The sequence below is a fragment of the Lactuca serriola genome, chromosome 4 (assembly GCF_051521515.1).
Source record: "Lactuca serriola cultivar US96UC23 chromosome 4, Lser_US96UC23_V15, whole genome shotgun sequence".
Classification (NCBI taxonomy): domain Eukaryota; kingdom Viridiplantae; phylum Streptophyta; class Magnoliopsida; order Asterales; family Asteraceae; genus Lactuca; species Lactuca serriola.
This window is the reverse complement of record NC_136411.1, coordinates 150,026,831-150,042,892: the sequence shown is the minus strand read 5'-3', so window position 1 is coordinate 150,042,892 and position 16,062 is coordinate 150,026,831. Positions and strand designations below refer to the sequence as shown.

Here is a 16,062-nt window from a genome sequence, read left to right as displayed (position 1 = left end):
TTTGGTCTCAAATATATGAATTATAAAAGTAATATTTTACATACTCATATTTTAATTTATACAATAAAAATATAAAATAAATAAAGACCATTTGTCGGTCATCCACGTTTGACTTTTTGGACGGAGAACATGAGCCAAACTTCAAAGGGAGACACGTGGCCTATAACAGTGCACGCGTCGAACAACCATCAAATCTCTAAGCCACCTAGACAACATATGGCAGCACCATGCGACACTTTAAACTTCTCTTATATGTTTTCCGGCGACAGAACAGATAGGGAGAGAGATCAGAGATGGGAGGAGGAGGAGGAGGAGAGGAAGATTGGAGAAAATTGGCGGATACCCACAAAATGAGTCCGGAGGAAGTGAAGAAAGTAGGGGTGGAGTCATCCAAGAGACCACCTGGCCACAACCCCGGTGGCGTTCTACACCAGCGCCGTAGTTTACCCTTCAGCACCACCACCATGACCGTCGTTGGTTTCCTTATGGCTGCCGGAATTGGCTACTCCGTTCTCTATGCCAAGAAAAAACCAGAAGCCACCGCACTGGATGTTGCTAAAGTCACAGCCGGAGTTGCCGATGCCTCCAATACCCACCCACGTGGTGGCACCACCGCCACACCACCGGAGGACACCAGTCCACGCAAATGAAGCCCATGTAATTTCTTGCTTTCTGCAAGTTTTATGTTTTCTTTTAACAGTCTGAAGTACGCACATACATTTTGTTAAGTGCGCAGTAGGTAGACTCGGACTTATAATTATCAATTGAGAATATGGCTAAAAATATTAACATGTTCTTCTTGGAATTGTTCTATATGTCAATTGTTCTATTTTTGAAAGGCGTCTAGGTGATTTGATCATTTGTCTGTGATAATGTTAATCCATTAACATGTATTGTTATGGTATTAACTTAACAAGTGCTTAGATAGATTAACAAGTATCATGGTTTTATTTGAAGCAATAATATTGTTCAAAACTCGGGTCCGTTTATTACATTTATTTCATTTGATTTTGCACGATTGTCATTTATATTTGGGAGATGAATATTTTGAGTGGTTTACATATATATAAATATTAATGTTACACTTTCCAGTAGAAAATACAGCGATTAGATATTTAGTTATTGAATATTTACATGAACGTAATACAATACCTGAATGAAACTTTAAATACAAAGTACAATGCGATAATGTGTGAAGCAATGGATATATTTATTCCATGGGGCTTGCCTGAAATAGTTCATGAGGCTTGCCTCTTCTTCATAAAAGAAAATGGATATATTCACCAAGTTTAATAAGAAAACTTCGAAATTAAATTTGGTAAATTACATTACAGCTCAAGAAATGACCACAAATTTTCAAATAATTTTTATTTCTTTCCACCGTTTTGGTTAGATGTCAAATTATTTCAGTAACAGTTATTAAAAGCCTAATGTTAATTTATGTCATAGTGATCATCATTATTATTATTATTATTATTATTATTATTATTATTATTTTTATTATTATTTTTGTAGTTGTTTATGCCATTAATTTTTTTTTTATTTTTTGCTATAGTTATTTACTATAACTTTTTAAATGATGCACAATTGGTTTTATATGTTTTTTTTTCGTAATTTGTTTTTATGTTTTACATTTTATATTTTTATTTTTTATATATATTTTTACAATTTTATTTTTTATTTTGTCCTAACATGTTTTTACTACTTAGCTAGCTGTACATGGTTTAGTTAGAGCTTGATATTATAGCACCATAACTCAATGTGTGACTTCAATAAGTGATTAATAACATTTAGTTTTTTTTGAAGCAACCTAAGGAGCAAAATACAGAGTACACATGAGTTCAAAATGACAATTAAATAATAGAATTACAGAGAGAGAAATGGTGATATGCTCCATTCCGGTAGTTCTCACATCCAAACTTACTTCTATGCTTGCACCATAAGTAGGAAATAGAAATAACATTGTCTGCCACCTTTGTGTGAGATGGTTTCAATTCCTTGAATACTCTATCGTTTCTTGCCTTCTAGATGTTCCAAAGTAGACAGTACACAATGGAGTTGAAGAGTATTCGTTTCTTTGGACAATTCCCCCAGGATGCTGCAAAGTCAATGACCTCCTTAATATGAGAGAAATCTTGTGTATTAATGTCACACCATTTGAAGATCCACTCATGGGCCCCTTTTGCAAACTCACATTTAACGAAGAGATGATCGATAGATTCAGGCTCATTGTAACATAATTGACACAATTGGTTGGGGATTAACACGCCTCTTTCAGCTAGTATCATTGTTATAGGAATTCTAGATAAAGAAGCTCTCCATGTGAAGAATCGAACTTTCAATGGTACCATATTGTCCTAAAAGATAGGTGAACCATGTTGGGGGTTGATCTTTGATGGGTTTTAGCCATAAGAACTTTCCTATGTGCGCATGCAAAACCCTAATGCTTGGATCTAGGCTTTCTAATTAAACATGCTTTAAATCCAAGACTTCTAATAGCTAATTAGGTTAAATAACAACATTGAAACAGATCTAGAACCATACCTTTGAATTCCTTGTTGATCTTGTAGTCTTGGAGCTTCTAGAGTCACAAATGTCACTCCTCTAATGGCTTACAAACACCAATAGCAAGGAAGATGATTTAGGAGAGAGGAGAGGGGAGGAAATCGGCCAGAGTTCTCTTACTTTAGGTGAGATGCCGATTTCCCTTACCCATGGGGTCTATTTATACTTGTAGACTCCTTAAGGTGTAACGACCGAAAAATACAACCAATTTTAAATTTTTCAAAAACATTTCGATTCCATAAAATCTTTACAAAAAGGTTTTCAGTACAAAACATTTAACGTGTTCCCAGAATCTCAACACTACAAAATCATGAGGAGCGGTACGATCACGCCTTCGCCTTGCCACGATCACCTGAAGAACCTAAAAAACATAAAACCACAATTGTAAGCCCGAAAGCTTAGTGAGATATCCCCAAAATACCAACCGCAAATACCATACACGCATATCATGCCACAACATAACTAATCACAGAACAGCCATGCGCTCCGGGTCTACTGTGTGACTGGTCCGCCGCACCGGCCTACAGTCCACCTGTCCACCCTCTACGTCTACAATATGACTGGTCCGCCCGCTCCGGGCCTTCAGTCTGTCTGGTCCACTCTCCGAGCCTTCGGCACGTCTGGTCCGCCCTTTTGGGCCTACAGCCTATCCGGACCGCTCGCTGGGCCTACGGGACAACCGGTCCGCCCTGGGTATCTTGGCCTACTGCACACAACAGGACCCGCCTCAACCCAACTCCAGTCCAAACAACCATGTGCACATACATACAATCATAAAGCAAATCACAGTCCACAAGCAAATCACATAATATATCATCATCCTAACCAGGATACCGACCTAACAGGTCACTAGCATAGCGCCTCCTTATCTCTCAGGATACCGATCTCAATCAGGCCTCTAACATATACCATCCTAACTCTCAGGATGCAAACATATCACAGCAACAACATAACAATAACATAGCAACAACTACCCGGATCTCAATCCGATAAGGGCCGGCCTTGGTGCCTTAGACCCCGTTGATATAGTGAGGATAACTCACCTCGAAACTGCCGACCGAACAGATAACCCAAGCTGCTCCGATCACTGATACGATCTCCACCACTGGTCAACCACCAATGCACTGAACTCAAACAATAATCAACAATTACTAAAATACCCCTGGAAACCACTGATCAACCCTTGGTCAAAGACAAGGTCAAAGTCAACCCCTGACTGACCCTACTCGCCGAGTCAACCCTATGACTCGCCGAGTTTCCATACTCAGAACTTTACTCAATCCGCGACCTAACTCGCCGAGTCACCCCGAGACTCGCCGAGTCCAACAACTCTGAGTCCACTCGCACACAACTCACCGATTCTCGACTCAACCAGAGAATATCGGGACTCTTCGACAAGACTCGCCGAGTCCAAGAACAGACTCGCCGAGTCTAAGGCTATCATCAACCTACTCGCCGAGTTGTTCATACAACTCGCCGAGTTCCAGGCCATCTTCATCCGACTCGCCGAGTTGTTCTTCCAACTCGTCGAGTTCCAGATCATCTTCAAGCAACTCGTCGAGTACACCCATGTGACTCGCCGAGTACCACCAATCTAAATCCATTTAGAAGCATTCCAGACCATGCAATTGCTCCAAAACATAGATCTAGTCTCCTACAACTCCTCCATCACGTAAAGTGGCAAACTTTACGTGAATCCAAAGAGATCTATGCATTTTGCACATTAGGGCTAAGGTTTGGGACAAGATAGCTTCATCCAACACTCAACACAGGGACTTTCATGCATTTCAACTCTTCTCCATTCCAGATCTGAGGTAGCAACCTCAGATCTAACCTCTAGACTCCAACATAACTCAAGATAAGCTTCCCTCAAACCCCAAAATGAAGAAACAAGATAGCAATATCCTAAGAACGAGATATTACCTCAAAAGAACGCCCCAACTGCAAGGAAACTCGAATCCAACCAAATCCCCTTGTTCCACACCTTCAAACTCTCAAACTTTCTTCAACAAATACTTCTCCAAGCTCCAATCCACTCAACAATGGTGCTTCTCCGCGATTTAGGGTTTCTGGGACTCAAGGGGGGGATAAAGAGGCTGGGGAGGGAACATAATGTTCTTTATATAACGCTCAACCCCGAGAATTAGGGTTTTCTCCACTCAGCGCCTACTCGCGGAGTCGGCTACTTAACACGCGACCAAGTCGCGACTCTACTCGCCGAGTCCATCCATGGACTCGCCGAGTCACTCTTTCCCAATTAACACTTTTAGCCCTTCAACTCTACTCTTGCTATTTCGGGATGTTACAATTCTCCCCCACTTAAATTAGGCTTTGTCCTCGAAGCCTACAGCAACTCAACTCCAAAGATACTCCTGCAACGCACCACCTGGCCTCAACCAGGCCAGGTCCCTCAAGGCATACCCAATCGAAACTCGAACACACTTTCCCTTCCTTACGGTGTCCTGACCACCGTCTCAAATCGGGCACCGGATTCACCCTCTGATAACTTCACTTAACAACTGAGTACTACTCATAATGCAACACTGCTCCAAATCACAACCATCGCTCGACTCATAAGGGCTAGAAAACCATGAACCATCGGATCCCCGATCCGAATCCCACTCTATCCATTCCGCGACGACGGAAGACCCATTCTCTATCTCAGAGCAACTCCCACGAGTTCTCCTCTTTCAATCACATATATATGCTGAACTAGCTCTAGCACCCTCAGGTTGGGAAAACCCGATACACTGATGACATCCTCAAACATCCCCCAGGATGAACCACTAATACATACCCAATACCCTGATCAGAATCACACTGAGAGCCCAAGACTCTCTCCCTGCATCTCTTCCGAGCCTCTTGGCTCTACACTTGCGGAATTCCCTCCGCGACCTCAGCAGTCATCCCAAACCGGATGAGCTTCTATTCCACTGTCGCAAACACTCTGCTCAAAACCATACTCGAATTACTCTAATCATAACTCTGCTCTGCCACTTTCACTTCCGTGAACTTGCACTCCCTCTCGGAGTTACACACCTTTCTCTCTTCCTTTTCCAAGGAAATCCACTTGGCCACATTGTCACTCCAACAAGTGCCACTGTGCTCTCCCCACGCGACACCACCCTTTTGCGTATCCGTTATCCATCCAACACACATACTCTGGCTCTCATCGCAGGGGCTCTCAAGCCCATGCACTATCTCAACTCATCAAGATCACTACCCGGGGCCAGACCTTCTAATGCAAACACACTGCGACATACCCAAACCATATCCTCGAACCGATCCAACAACACTTGCAGAGTCTTCAGCATGACTGGACCGCCTCACCAGGCCTTCAGCCAATCTGGACCACTCTCAGAACCTTCAGCCAATCTGGACCGCTCTCATTTCCTTCATTTTGTCTGGACCGTTCTCCGAGCCTTCGGCCTAACTGGTACGCCTACCGACCTTCAGTCTATCCGGACCGCTCAGGTAGCCTTCATCATTCCGAGCTGACACTCCCGAAAATCCTCCCATGCGTACTGTTCTAGCCCTTTAAGGGTTCCGAACTCTGACTCCATCAAACATACTCGATCCCGGCCTGCTTCCAGGCCTCCACAACCAAATGCCCTAGGTCTGTATCCCGCCCCGCATGCCCGACACTCGCTCCTATCAGCCTATACTCTGGGCTGACAGAACACTGCTGAATCCTAACAGCTAAGCACCCTCAAATACTCATCGACCTCCGGGAGAATTCTCTAATTCTCCCCCACTTATAGCACTGATTAACAACCACCGGTCGCCATCACCAACCTTCCAGAACAACCCTGCACAAAGAAACACTTTCACGCGGACTGCTTCCCACAAGCATAAACAACCTTAACGAGATCTCACATCAACACTGATTAACCTGCTCGAAAGAAACTCAAACTGCATCTAGCCACCCCTCAGAAATCAGATGCTACCCGACCTTCAAACCCAAGCCAGGTTCCCACTAACAACCCTCATGAATGATAACCAACGGAATTCCCAAAACAACAACCCATACCCAAAACCACAATCCGCAAAATGACGAATATCGCATCGAAAACCACACAAGGATACCAACACAAAACAATACACCACAATAATCACAAGATAACAAGACATCAAGAAAGAAACATACCCGCAGCTGTCTCTGGCGTTGCCCTGACCTCCTCTACAACAAGCTGAAAAGCACGACCCTGAGCCCTTGGGGGCTCTGCTCCACCCTGACCTCCACCTGTGATCCTCAAAGTGGGCGGTGCTGGAGCCTGCACCAATCCTGCAGCAAGCTATGGACAGTTGACCCTCAAATGTCCAACCTGATGACAAAGATAGCAAATCCTCAAATCCCAGACTGGCGCTGACTGCCGACAATCCCTTGCATAATGCCCCTCCTTTCCGCACTTGCGGCATGCACCACCGGACCTACAAGCTCCGGTGTGACTCCTCCCACACTTTCCACAAGTGTGGCTGCTCAGATCCCCCACTCTAACATCAACGGTCTTGGACCGTTTCGGCGCCGGCTGCGACTGCACCGGAGCCTGCCTCAGCTCACGCAATTGCAACTCAATCTCTAACTCACGCCGCCTAGCGGCCTCCTGCAACTCCAACAATGTCCCGCACCTATGCGCAGACACAAATTGCCTGATGTCCCTTTTGAGCATGCTCAGATATCGAGACATCTGAGCCTGCTCCGAAGCGAGCTCTGGGCAAAACATCGCCCTCTCAGTGAACATCCTGGTGATCTCAGTCACCGACTCCGAATCCTGCTTCAGCTTAAGGAACTCCTGAGCCAATCTCTCCCTCTCAACTTGCGGAACATAACGAGTGATGAACATCTCTCTGAACTGATCCCATGAAACCACGGCTCTCTGCGCATCTGAATATGACCCCGTGGTCAATCTCCACCAATCCTTCGCCCCGAGCCTCAACAGGTTCAGAGCACACCGCACCCGCTGATCGGCAGGGCATGAACACGTGAAGAAACACCCCTCCACGTCCAATAACCATCTCATAGCAACAATCGGGTCCTGAACTCCATCGAAGGTGGGAGGCTTCGTATAAGCGAAGTCCCGATACTGAAAACCCCGACCCGCTCCTCCCCCTGTCGCCGCTACAGCCGCTGTAGCCGCCGCGGCAGCCGTCTCTGCGAGAGCCGCATAGCGCTCATCAAAATACTCAACCATGGCGGTCTTAATCGACCCAAACAGCTCTGGCAACTCAGCCCGAAACAACTCAGCAATCTCATCACGCAGGATCTCACGAATCCTCGCATCCAACTCGCTCGTGCTCATCTGACCGATAACCTCGGGCGGTACTGATCCGCCCGGAACTCCCTCTCCTGCTCCCGATCCTGACCCGGATCCACTCCCATCATGCCTCGGAATCTCCATACTAAAAAACACCACACAAAACCTCAGACTCTTCCCACAAACCTGGGATCCAACCCTCTCAACCCATCCCTAGAGATCATGGTTTCCCTGATACGCGTATGTGTCCTGTGCTTTCAGTAGTACGGGCCCATACTACCTTCCACACCTACCCATATTTGTATGAAGTACTACCACAACACCCTAGAGAAACATGCATAACAACGCTCAATCCTCACCACCAGAGGAACACTGAAAATATCCCATAAGGAACCCTAGGCTACAGGCATCACAAATCAGGCAACATATCATGAAATCCTGAAGATCCCTAGCCTATCACTAGCATGCTGTTCTATCAAAGCTCAAAAACAAATAACATGCATGGTATTTTGGGGGTTACTTACTGGCTCCGGCTGATCGTACCCCCGCGTCCTCCCCTACTCATTTTTGAAAACCATTTTTAATAACTCTTTTGAAAACTCTCCTCGATTTGAGACTGGAGTCACACGAATGTTCCTCCAATTCACTCAAACCAAGGCTCTAATACCAACTTGTAACGACCGAAAAATACAACCAATTTTTAATTTTTCAAAAACATCTCGATTCCATAAAATCTTTACAAAAAGGTTTTCAGTACAAAACATTTAACGTGTTCCCAGAATCTCAACACTACAAAATCATGAGGAGCGGTACGATCACGCCTTCGCCTTGCTACGATCACCTGAAGAACCTGAAAAACATAAAACCACAACTGTAAGCCCGAAAGCTTAGTGAGATATCCCGAAAATACCAACCGCAAATACCATACACGCATATCATGCCACAACATAACTAATCACAGAACAGCCATGCGCTCCGGGTCTACTGTGTGACTGGTCCGCCGCACCGGCCTACAGTCCACCTGTCCACCCTCTGCGTCTACAGTATGACTGGTCCGCCCGCTCCGGGCCTTCAGTCTGTCTGGTCCACTCTCCGAGCCTTCGGCACGTCTAGTCCGCCCTTTTGGGCCTACAGCCTATCCGGACCGCTCGCTGGGCCTACGGGACAACCGGTCCGCCCTGGGTATCTTGGCCTACTGCACACAGCAGGACCCGCCTCAACCCAACTCCAGTCCAAACAACCATGTGCACATACATACAATCATAAAGCAAATCACAGTCCACAAGCAGATTAAACAGATCACATAATATATCATCATCCTAACCAGGATACCGACCTAACAGGTCACTAGCATAGCGCCTCCCTATCTCTCAGGATACCGATCTCAATCAGGCCTATAACATATACCATCCTAACTCTCAGGATGCAAACATATCATAGCAACAACATAACAATAACATAACAACAACTACCCGGATCTCAATCCGATAAGGGCCGGCCTTGGTGCCTTAGACCCCGTTGATATAGTGAGGATAACTCACCTCGAAACTGCCGACCGAACAGATAACCCAAGCTGCTCCGATCACTGATACGATCTCCACCACTGGTCAACCACCAATGCACTGAACTCAAACAATAATCAACAATTACTAAAATACCCCTGGAAACCACTGATCAACCCTTGGTCAAAGACAAGGTCAAAGTCAACCCCTGACTGACCCTACTCGCCGAGTCAACCCTATGACTCGCCGAGTTTCCATACTCAGAACTTTACTCAATCCGCGACCTAACTCACCGATTCACCCCGAGACTCGCCGAGTCCAACAACTCTGAGTCCACTCGCACACAACTCACCGAGTCATCCCTTGACTCACCGATTCTCGACTCAACCAGAGAATATCGGGACTCTTCGACAAGACTCGCCGAGTCTAAGGCTATCATCAACCTACTCGCCGAGTTGTTCATACAACTCGCCGAGTTCCAGGCCATCTTCATCCGACTCGCCGAGTTGTTCTTCCAACTCGTCGAGTTCCAAATCATCTTCAAGCAACTCGTCGAGTACACCCATGTGACTCGCCGAATACCACCGATCTGAATCCATTTAGAAGCATTCCAGACCATGCAATTGCTCCAAAACATAGATCTAGCCTCCTACAACTCCTCCATCACGTAAAGTGGCAAACTTTACGTGAATCCAAAGAGATCTATGCATTTTGCACATTAGGGCTAAGGTTTGGGACAAGATAGCTTCATCCAACACTCAACACAGGGACTTTCATGCATTCCAACTCTTCTCCATTCCAGATCTGAGGTAGCAACCTCAGATCTAACCTCTAGACTCCAACATAACTCAAGATAAGCTTCCCTCAAACCCCAAAATGAAGAAACAAGATAGCAATATCCTAAGAACGAGATATTACCTCAAAAGAACGCCCCAACTGCAAGGAAACTCGAATCCAACCAAAGCCCCTTGTTCCACACCTTCAAACTCTCAAACTTTCTTCAACAAATACTTCTCCAAGCTCCAATCCACTCAAAAATGGTGCTTCTCCGCGATTTAGGGTTTCTGGGACTCAAGGGGGGGATAAAGAGGCTGGGGAGGGAACATAATGTTCTTTATATAACGCTCAACCCCGAGAATTAGGGTTTTCTCCACTCAGCGCCTACTCGCGGAGTCGGCTACTTAACACGCGACCAAGTCGCGACTCTACTCGCCGAGTCCATCCATGGACTCGCCGAGTCACTCTTTCCCAATTAACACTTTTAGCCCTTCAACTCTACTCTTGCTATTTCGGGATGTTACAATTCTCCCCCACTTAAATTAGGCTTTGTCCTCGAAGCCTACATCAACTCAACTCCAAAGATACTCCCGCAACGCGCCACCTGGCCTCAACCAGGCCAGGTCCCTCAAGGCATACCCAATCGAAACTCGAACACACTTTCCCTTCCTTACGGTGTCCTGACCACCGTCTCAAATCGGGCACCGGATTCACCCTCTGATAACTTCACTTAACAACTGAGTACTACTCATAATGCAACACTGCTCCAAATCACAACCATCGCTCGACTCATAAGGGCTAGAAAACCATGAACCATCGGATCCCCGATCCGAATCCCACTCTATCCATTCCGCGACGACGGAAGACCCATTCTCTATCTCAGAGAAACTCCCACGAGTTCTCCTCTTGCAATCACATATATATGCTGAACTAGCTCTAGCACCCTCAGGTTGGGAAAACCCGATACACTGATGACATCCTCAAACATCCCCCAGGATGAACCATTAATACATACCCAATACCCTGATCAGAATCACACTGAGAGCCCAAGACTCTCTCCCTGCATCTCTTCCGAGCCTCTTGGCTCTACACTTGCGGAATTCCCTCCGCGGCCTCAGCAGTCATCCCAAACCGGATGAGCTTCTATTCCACTGTCGCAAACACTCTGCTCAAAACCATACTCGAATTACTCTAATCATAACTCTGCTCTGCCGCTTTCACTTCCGTGAACTTGCACTCCCTCTCGGAGTTACACACCTTTCTCTCTTCCTTTTCCAAGGAAATCCCCGTGGCCACATTGTCACTCCAACAAGTGCCACTGTGCTCTCCCCACGCGACACCACCCTTTTGCGTATCCGCTATCCATCCAACACACATACTCTGGCTCTCATCGCAGGGGCTCTCAAGCCCATGCACTATCTCAACTCATCAAGATCACTACCCGGGGCCAGACCTTCTAATGCAAACACACTGCGACATACCCAAACCATATCCTCGAACCGATCCAACAACACTTGCAGAGTCTTCAGCATGACTGGACCGCCTCACCAGGCCTTCAGCCAATCTGGACCACTCTCAGAACCTTCAGCCAATCTGGACCGCTCTCATTTCCTTCAGTTTGTCTGGACCGTTCTCCGAGCCTTCGGCCTGACTGGTATGCCTACCGACCTTCAGTCTATCCGGACCGCTCAGCTAGCCTTCATCATTCCGAGCTGACACTCCTGAAAATCCTCCCATGCGTACTGTTCTAGCCCTTTAAGGGTTCCGAACTCTGACTCCATCAAACATACTCGATCCCGGCCTGCTTCCAGGCCTCCACAACCAAATGCCCTAGGTCTGTATCCCGCCCCGCATGCCCGACACTCGCTCCTATCAGCCTATACTCTGGGCTGACAGAACACTGCTGAATCCCAACCCAAAAGGACCATGCACAACCGGGTCAAATACTTGCCTAATATAGTTGCAACCTTAGACACTATTCCAACAGTCTCCCACTTGGATAAGTCTAGTAACTATACAAGTACAATTCGGTTTGCAATCGTAGCTCTCAAAGACGCTGTCAAACTCTGATCTAATCAATCTTGTCCTTTAGATAAGGGATCGTACAGTCCTCTGTTAGATATCATGTTGACAATCCTATGGAATGGTTAGTCAAACATTTAGGTTTCTCGATCTCTGATTTATTTGACATAGAACTTAGTCAAACACATCAATTCAGTTCTGACCGGTCCCGGCACATAAGTCAAATCAAATCATCGAGCGGCCGAGATATCGCTTTTACCTTTTTTGATAAAAGTTACAGATAAACTTTGACTTATATGCATTTATTTATTCATTAACCAACTATACACAACAATGCGTTTTATAACACCAAGTTACTGATGCGTTTTCGCATTATCAATGTACAATTAATTAACAAATAACAAACCATATATCTAGGTTTTAAGACTATATGATATTATCGTCTTGCGATCACCTTTTATATCGTATTCCATAAAGTGATTCCAGCAAGCACGGGTTTGTTCCAATGCTCAAAACTAGTTCGTAAGCACTCATGAACGTTGTTGCAACCCTTTGCTATGTCTAACACCATTTAGACAATCTACACACCAATTCATGACAATATTCATTCATATCTACTTCCAACATATGAACGATTGTGGACAATTTGAACAATTCGATTATTCCTAATAAACTCAATTATTATGGAAGTCAAAACATGCAAAGTGAAACAATAGTTAAACAATTAACATAAGATAGTAACATTACTCATAAATAAAACTCCTTTATTTAATCATCAAATGTTAATTACATTTATCTATTACACGTTTCTAATACTATCTAATCTATGCTAATATCATCCTTCAGCCCAATACTCCTAGCATGTTGCAAGTGCTTAACCCTACTCAGTCCCTTCGTAAGCGGATCTGCTGGGTTATCTTCTGATGATATCCTCTTAACTATGAGTTGTCCTTCTTCTACACGATGTCTAATGAAATGATACTTTCTGTCGATATGTCTTGATCTACCATGATCCCTCGGTTCCTTGGTCAAGGCAACCGCACCTTCGTTATCACAGAAAACCTCCATGGGCTCCTTTATGGCAGGTACAACTCCAAGATCACCTATGAAGTTCTTTAGCCATATTGCCTCCTTCGACGCTTCGCTCTCTGCAATGTACTCTGATTCGCACGTTGAATCAGCTACAGTCTCCTGCTTGGAACTCTTCCATGTCACTGCTCCTCCATTTAGGGTAAAGACCCAGCCCAACTGCGAACGGTAGTTGTCCCTGTCGGTCTGAAAACTGGCGTTACTATACCCTCGCACCTTCAAGTCATCACTCCCTCCGAGGACTAAGAACCATTCCTTCGTCCTCCAAAGGTACTTAAGGATGTTCTTCACCGCAATCCAATGTGCTTTGCCAGGGTTCCCTTGATATCTGCTAACCATGCTCAAAGCGAAGGCTACATCAGGGCGAGTACAAGTCATAGCGTACATGATTGAGCCAACTGCGGAAGCGTATGGTACTCGGCTCATTTCTGCTATTTCAGCTTCGGTACTCGGACTTTGAGTCTTACTCAACTTGGCATTACTTTGTATCGGTAGTTCTCCCTTCTTTGAGTTTTCCATACTAAAACGTTTTAGTACCTTCTCTAAGTAAGTATTCTGACTAAGTCCAATTAGTTTCTTACTTCTTTCTCTTACTATCCTTATTCCCAAAATGTAAGAAGCCTCTCCGAGGTCCTTCATAGCGAAGCACTTCCCGAGCCAGGACTTAACCTCCTGCAGATTCGGGATGTCGTTTCCTATGAGTAATATTTCATCGACATATAGAACGAGAAAGCTTACTATACTCCCACTGGCTTTGACATATACACAAGATTCGTCTTCGCTTCGTACAAATCCAAACTCTTTGACTTTCTCATCGAAGCAAAGATTCCATCTGCGAGACGCTTGCTTAAGTCCATAAATGGACTTCTCAAGCTTACACACTCTATTCGGATGCTTCGGATCCACAAACCCCTCTGGCTGAGCCATGTAAACATCCTCAGCCAACTTTCCGTTAAGGAAAGCGGTCTTGACATCCATTTGCCAAATCTCATAATCATAAAGTGCGGCAATAGCTAGCATCACTCTAATAGATTTAATCTTCGCAACTGGTGAGAAGGTCTCATCATAGTCAACTCCGGGAGTTTGAGTAAAGCCCTTCGCAACCAATCGCGCTTTATATGTGTGTACTTTACCATCCACGTCTGTCTTCTTCTTGAAGATCCATTTGCACCCAACGGTCTTACGTCCGGGCACATAATCAACCAAATTCCAAACTTGGTTATCATACATGGATTGTATCTCGCTATCCATTGCCTCTTTCCATTTTGCAGAGTCCGGGCCTGCCATGGCTTCCTTATAGCTATTAGGTTCATCAAGATTTACTAGTGTACCATCACTAATATACGTGTCCCCTTCGATAGTAATATGAAAACCATAAAACTGGGGATGAACTCTAACTCTATCGGAACGTCTAAGAGGTAAGGACTCGTCAATCGGTTCAACCGGAGTTTCCTCCTCGGGTTGAGTGCCAGCGGTAGAGGTTCCTTCATCTATCGATTCTTGAATCTCTTCAAGTTCGATTTGCCTCCCACTGTCTCCTTGGCTTATGAGCTCTCGCTCTCGGAAAACTCCTCTCCTCGCAACAAAGACAACGTTGTCCTTCGGTCTATAGAAGAGATATCCAAAGGATGTCTGCGGGTAGCCGATGAAAATACACCGCTCACTTCGAGGTTCAAGCTTGTCGTGAGTATCTCGTCTTACGAAAGCCTCGCAACCCCAAACCTTGATATGTGCAAACGAGGGAGCTTTCCCTGTCCACATCTCGTGAGGTGTTTTGGCAACCTTCTTAGTAGGGACTCGGTTAAGGATATGGGCGGCAGTCTCTAAGGCATACCCCCAAAAAGAGATAGGTAGTGAAGCACGACTCATCATAGAGCGAACCATATCCAATAAGGTTTGATTACGCCTTTCCTCCAGACCATTCAACTGTGGTGTCCTAGGAGGCGTCAATTGCGAAACTATTCCACACTCCTTGAGATAATCGTGGAATTCAAGACTTAGGTACTCTCCTCCTCGATCGGATCGAAGCATCTTGATTTTCCTGCCCAATTGATTCTCCACTTCATTCTTGAACTCTTTGAACATTTCAAAGGTTTCTGACTTTTGCTTGATTAAATAGATATACCCATATCTACTATAATCATCGGTAAAAGTCACATAGAAGCGGTTCCCATCCTTCGTGGTTGATCTAAAGGGTCCACATACATCGGTATGTATTAGGTCCAATAGACCCTCACCCCTTTCACAAGTACTCGTGAAGGGTGATTTAGTCATCTTTCCAAGTAAACAAGAGATTTAGTCATCTTTCCAAGTAAACAAGACTCGCATGTGTCATCTTCCCTAAGGTCGAATGACTCCAACACTCCATCCTTTTGGAGTTGGGCTATGCGTTTCTTGTTGACAAGTCCAAGACGACAATGCCACAAGGATGCTTTATCCATACTAGTGGAAGAATCAATATTCAAAACATCATTTCCTAAGTTATCAACAATCATAACAGTTTCATATATTCCATTACATGGTATAGCTTCAAAGTAAAAGACACCATTTAGATAAGCCAAAATAGAACCATTCTCATTATTACAAGAAAATCTAAATCCTTGTCTATATAAACCATGAAATGAAATGATGTTTCTAGCCATTTCTGGTGAATAGCAACAATTTTTCAAATCTAAAACTAAATTATTACTAAGCACTAAAGAATACACTCCAATCTTGGTCACAGGCGACGATCTTCTGTTCCCCATGATTAGATTGATCCTTCCTTGCTCCACATCCCTACTTCTTCTTAGTCCATACACATTAGAACAAATGTGATAACCACAACCGGTATCAAGAACCCAAGAAATAGC

The 16,062-nt window shown here is 44.9% G+C and overlaps 1 protein-coding gene across 1 annotated transcript; it reads left to right on the top strand.

The window, feature by feature from the left end:
* The first annotated feature begins 176 nt into the window (after positions 1-176).
* LOC145100392 (uncharacterized) lies at positions 177-838 on the top strand. The gene has a single exon (XM_079037686.1). It carries the CDS (start codon positions 294-296, stop codon positions 648-650), a length of 357 nt encoding a protein of 118 aa, XP_078893812.1. The 5' UTR covers positions 177-293; the 3' UTR covers positions 651-838.
* The last annotated feature ends 15,224 nt before the right edge of the window (positions 839-16,062 follow it).